Source organism: Phyllosticta capitalensis, assembly GCF_038381095.1.
Source record: "Phyllosticta capitalensis strain CBS 128856 chromosome Unknown BKA78scaffold_14, whole genome shotgun sequence".
NCBI classification, from domain to species: domain Eukaryota; kingdom Fungi; phylum Ascomycota; class Dothideomycetes; order Botryosphaeriales; family Phyllostictaceae; genus Phyllosticta; species Phyllosticta capitalensis.
Window position 1 is genome coordinate 282,669 of NW_027117452.1, and position 5,452 is coordinate 288,120.

The window sequence follows — 5,452 nt, forward strand, 5'->3', positions numbered from 1 at the left end:
GAGGATCGTCGTCTTTGCCGGGTCGTTGCTGTTGGAGTGGTCGGCGACAGCCAGAACGGTGGAGGACTTGGAAGGCTTTTGGGGCGCCATTTGAAAGGGAAAGCTGAGCGAGATCGGAGGTATCGTGATGGTGGAGCAGAGAGGTAGCGGATGTAGTAGACAGGTTGTGGTCGTCAGGGTCGCTTGCTGCTGTTGGTGTGCGGAGGTCGATATTCGCCTTTGCTACCTTGGCAGCTTCACGTCCTCTCCTAGTAACAGTGATCCCTCAATTCCTGCAGTTGGCGGATCTCCACTTTCGCTACGGCCAATGTCAGGGGAAATGATTCGATTCCATGGCGCATCTAGCGCACCTCGGTCCGCAGGGCAAGACAGAATCATTGGGCCGCCTTTTGAGATCTGTCAACCGCTCTTTGATTGGAAGCTACGCCATAGTGAGTAAGTGGGACGAAAAACATCACAAGTCAGAGGTAATATAAAAGTATACGCGCTGGGCTGAAAAGTATGTTTGTGGTCTACCTGATACTGTAGGCCGAGACCTCGATCCCCTTATCCAGGATAGAATTGTGACGAAAGGACAAGAAAGAAAATTCAACCGCCCTTTCCGAACGGCACCGCTACCCCTTTAAACTGTGGGAATGGTCGTCGGTGGACCGGATGCGGCTTTGGCACGATGGGCTTGTATATCTTGGGCCGAATGGACCATGGCCGTTTTTGTTCGGAGGAGGGGAACGTTCCTTAGGTTCAGGAATGTAAAGCCGGTTAAGCTCCGCGAATTTGGTAGAGTCTCGCTGGTTGCTGTGGTGTACTCGTAATTTGCGAAGGGAGTTTCAAGGGTGGATGAGGTTGGCGCTTGTCTGAAATTGTAGGGCGGCTCTGGCAAAAAGAACACTCCTTCGAAGCACAGCTCGAAAAAGGATTCCGCGAGGGCCAGAAAGAAGAACCGATCCGCCCCATCAACGCCCTCCAAGCCTCCCAAAAAGATCATCAGCCTCGACGACGCTGAAGAATCTTCCTCTGATGATGAAGGCGACAAAGGCTTGGACACCAGAACCCGAATGCTGAAATCGGACTCGCCAAGCAGCTCCAGGTCCTCCGAATCTTCGGAATCGGGGTCTGAAGCCGAACCCCAGGACAAGGATAGCGAACGCCGCAAGCGCCGTGCCGGTCGTCTAGAGAAAGCCGGCAGCAAAAAGAAGGCCAAGCCTTCCAAGGACGACGATGGCGACAGCTCTGAGGAAGAGAAGCCGAAGAAAAATGGAAAGGCTTCCCGTGGACGCAACGGCGACGACGAGACCCCCTCCAAGAAGGGAATGAAACGCAAGCATGCGCAAAATACCGCTCCCCCGTCATGCCTGAGTATCTGATTCAAGGTCAGTCTGAGTCTGTACAACCTAGCTGTGTCCAGCCACTTACGTGATTTAGTGCTCCGCTCAAGGCTTCCATGGTCCGACGATTCTCTCTGAGATAGTCCTCATCGCGGCACGAATCTTTGCGGGGACATTGAGAATGTCTTCGTGGGCGAGGCGAAGGAGAGTAGTGAGATCGGTAAATAGCTCAGCTTGACCATTCTTGGCTTTCTCCAACTTTTGCTTCAAGATTTGATTCTTCTGCTGCGCATTCTTTGCCTGCTCCAACTCCCGCTTCACGGCTTCGTTCTCCTGCTGCGTCTTTGACAATTTCCGTTCCAGTACCTTGACATCATCATGGCTACGCCAGAGGGCGGAGATGTACTCCGCGGCGATTTGCGACTTGGTGTTGATATCCTCCTCGGCACCCTTGGCTTCGAGATTCTTCATCTGAAGCTCCTGCTCCAGATCATCAATGTGACGATAGCAATACTCTCTCAATTCTTGGAGGTGAGAGATCTCGGCTTGGTCAATGGTGCTCGCCTGGCGTTGACCCTCCAACAGACGTTCAATCGTGCGAACCTTCTCTTCAAGCTCGAAGTTCGCGCAAGTCAGCTCAGCCTCCTTGGTCTCATGATTGTGAAGTCGACGGATGAAATTGGTGGTCTTCGATGAGAGCTCTGCGAGCTTCGCAGCCAGCTCCGCATTTTCTTCTCGCAGTCGCAGGATGGTGGTCTTCGCTGGATCGTCATTGTTGCGATCGTCCGCAATAGCGAGAACTGTTGAGGACTTGGAGGGCTTGGCCGGTGCCATTGTGTAGACTGTGGATCGCCGCTGGGGGGACTGAGAGATGATGATCGTAAGGGAGGGATGTAGCGCTGTGATCGCAGTGAAGGCGTGCGTCGGTTGGTTGAGGTGCGCTCTGTAGGTCGTGAGGCGGTGGTGCGACTGCAGAGGAATTACCAGTCGGCGTGCGATTGGGGTGGCCAAATGACTAATCGACTGTGCGCTCAATAAGGAAGCGACTCACCCCTTTACTCGTTATACAAACTTGATGCGGCGGGTTTTGGCGTTTTGGCCCTGTGATCGTCCGACGACAGCCTCATGGCTCCGAGTGACCGCCAATGCAAAGGATGAGGGTACATCTTCCTTGAATGTTCAATATGTCGCCTGTTAAAGCACTCAGAAAAGCTTCGGTCTTACCTTCCTCACTTCAATGAAGCTTGGACTTCCGCGGCGTCCTGCTCAAGGTCGGAGCGCGGGACTTCATTGATTTCCTTGTCGACTTCATTCTACACAGGGTTCGGGCGTCCCTCAGGGGCTTTCATGGTGACCTGGCACTATACAACAAGCAGAAAACTCAGGCACTTTGTTGAAATCAAATTCACTACTATTACGCCATGCGCGGATGCACGCAAGCAAGGGCTGGGCAAGTAAGCCCTCAGTTTGCACTGGCTTGTTGCGGAAAAGTCAAAGGAAAGCGTGAAATGGTATATCACGAATGGATTGCTCCTTGTGATGTGGACGACCAATTTAGCAAGTAACGAAGCAAAGAATTCAGGTTGATTCAAAAAAGAAAGGAAATCTTGCGCACCTGAGCTAAAAATAGCGTGGGTAAAGAGGCCAATGAAAACAACAAAGGCGACCGGCCAGGAAACACATCCGCGAGGGCGGGAACATTATCCATGATCAAATTTGAGAGTCATTTCGGTATGTAAGTGCCTGAATGGCTTGGACACCATGACGTGGAGGACGAACAAAGCCATTGTTTGGCTTGATGTAGCAGCAGGATTCGTTGAACTCGTAGGGGACCATTTTTTCCTCGACGAGTATGTCGTACGCTCGGCTTCGATTCGCGGGATGGCTTCAAGAGCAACGGCGCGTCGGACAGACTGGCTGGTACTGCATTGATCGCACGTCTCTTCCATACTCAGAGTCTTCGCAAGTCCGCCTTTTGCCTTCGACTATTGGTCCAATAGTTTGTGCCCTGGGAAGCTGGAGCAATACACAAGTCAGCGCCATCTAAATAGTCATCTGTCTGGAAAAGGCTGCCATTGTCGCAACATCAACTCTTGTTCAGTAGGAGGAAGTCTCTTGAACATGTTTTCAATCTGTTCGCGACAGCAAAGTAGATGGTCGTCGTGTCCCGCGTCCTTGACCGAATTCACACCTGTCCCGCGTCGATTAAGAGAGTATTGTGCACCAGGACTCCAAAAGACTAGCCCAAGTGCCTCACAACCGAAGCAAAACGTCCTTCTCCGGCCTCTTCACCAATTGCCGAGCATTGATATACATACCCCTGGACGACAGTTCCCCGGCTGCCTGTTTTTCAAAACGCCAGGACGGAGTGGATGCCGAGCCTGCGCAGTCTGGGGACTGTATTGTGCTGAGTCCGCGGGCGGCTTTGGCTTCTATGCGCCGTTGCGTTCGGAATCTTGGACGAGAAGTGGTGATGCTGTAGAGAGTTTTGGAAGATGCTCTGGGATCGGGCCGCTGGTGGTTGCTTTCGGAAGTCGTAAAAGACACAGAAAGCCTGAGTAAACCGGATCAGCCACAGCACGACGCACTGGGGTACGCAACCTTACCGGTCCATCCAGGTACCACTGGGTGAGCCCCACGGACCGACCACCTTCTACGAGACGCTTCCGACGGCAGCACATAGCTGGTCGGAGATGTTCCAGAGGTCTTCGTGCGCAGTTCGGCGAAGAGCCGTCAAGTGCGAAAGGAGCTAAGCTTGGCCGTTACGAGCCTCGTCCAACTCTTTTTGAGAGCCATGGTCTTCTGATCCACCTCGCGAAGCTCGATCTTGACCGTGAACGAGGTAGAGCGGGGCGCCACGTTGCTGGAGTTCAAGGGGCGGACGATGCTGCTGCGGTTTGCAGAGTTGGTGCCGTTGCGAGTGGTGTGGTTGGTAGCCATGATTGGATACGGAAGGTCGTTGTTGCTGTTGTTGTTGTCGATGCTGCGGTCGTGCGGCAGAGCGGGATATGGAGAGAGGTAGCCAGAAGAGACGCTGCGAGAGGTGTAGGCAGGAGAAGAGTAGCGGGAAGGTAAGGTATAGCTGTCAGAAATATGGCCAGCAAGGGACGCGTTGCCGGCAGAAGTACGAGCAGAAGAGGATGTGTTTCCAGATGCAGAGTATCGCGGAAGAGTGTGGCTGGTCGAGATGTGCGCAGTAGAGGATGTGTTCCTGATAGATGTACGGCCAGCAGAGGACGTATAGCTCGTAGAAGTACGGCTAGAAGACAGAGCGTAGCCAGTGACGGGGTACGTCCAGGATGCTCCTCAAGAGAGTCGTAGATGACTGCATCAAAGTCCCATGTCTGGAGCTCCATCTGAAGGCCCTCTACCTCTGTGTAGTAGCGCTTGGTGACGACCTCCCACAGGCAATCGAACATGTCGTTGCAGAAGTCCTGGATTTTGTAGCGGCGGCCGAAAATGTAGGCCTTGAGGAACGGCGCCTCCGGCTGGCTATTGTAGAGCGCCTTCAAGAATTCTACTTCACGAGTGTCGGCCGAGGCGGGCATACCCAACAGCTGCGTCGTATCAGGAACCATGTCGTGGATGGCCCAGTCGAGGAGAACTGCAAACGGACGACTCGGTGGTCATGGCCCGAACTTGTCCTTCCGACTTGCCATTAGCGTCTCTGCAGCGAGATGAGCGTTGATTTTGGGGGATCGTTGGTTTTCGCATCGTTGCTGGCGGCGAGAACGTGGGTGGACGTGGTTTGGTTGAACGGCTTCATGGTGGAAATTCGCGGGGGCATAGAAAAAGTGTTAGATCAGAGTCGGTGAGGGGGTGGTGGAATGTTGGTGTTGAGAGGTGGAAGGGCCCGCCGCATCGAGGCGCGCGGCTGTCGTTGCGGGCAGGCACTTCGTCAGATGATGCCATGGGTAGCAGACTGCACAGGGCGGCGCGGCGAGGCTTACCTGTGGTCTCTTTGAAATGGCACCTGGCTTTCCTCTGGAGAGTTGAACGTTTCGCCAGCCCCTTTTGCTCTAAAAAACATTTCATAGTCGTTCCAGTCCAAGAAATCAAGCCCAGTATTGCCACATTTAGCAAATTCACCTCGGCCAATTTCCTGCTCTACCTCCTACTGATTCCTC

General features: G+C 53.5%; 3 protein-coding genes across 3 annotated transcripts; 1 reads left to right on the forward strand and 2 right to left on the reverse strand.

Annotated features, from left to right (window-relative positions):
* Positions 1-332: 332 nt before the first annotated feature.
* On the forward strand, positions 333-1,364 carry BKA78DRAFT_357874 (uncharacterized protein; the record flags this gene model as incomplete). Its single annotated transcript, XM_066892306.1, has 2 exons — positions 333-431; positions 867-1,364. The coding sequence occupies 2 exons, from the start codon at positions 333-335 to the stop codon at positions 1,362-1,364; spliced, it is 597 nt and encodes a 198-aa protein (XP_066738246.1).
* Positions 1,365-1,430: 66 nt separating this feature from the next.
* BKA78DRAFT_300730 (uncharacterized protein) lies at positions 1,431-2,159 on the reverse strand (the record flags this gene model as incomplete). The annotated part of the gene is made up of 1 exon (XM_066887262.1): positions 1,431-2,159. One exon carries the CDS (start codon positions 2,157-2,159, stop codon positions 1,431-1,433), a length of 729 nt encoding a protein of 242 aa, XP_066738247.1.
* A 1,899-nt stretch (positions 2,160-4,058) lies between these two features.
* BKA78DRAFT_300731 (uncharacterized protein) lies at positions 4,059-4,903 on the reverse strand (the record flags this gene model as incomplete). The annotated part of the gene is made up of 2 exons (XM_066887263.1): positions 4,059-4,584; positions 4,611-4,903. The coding sequence occupies 2 exons, from the start codon at positions 4,901-4,903 to the stop codon at positions 4,059-4,061; spliced, it is 819 nt and encodes a 272-aa protein (XP_066738248.1).
* Between the last annotated feature and the right edge of the window lie 549 nt (positions 4,904-5,452).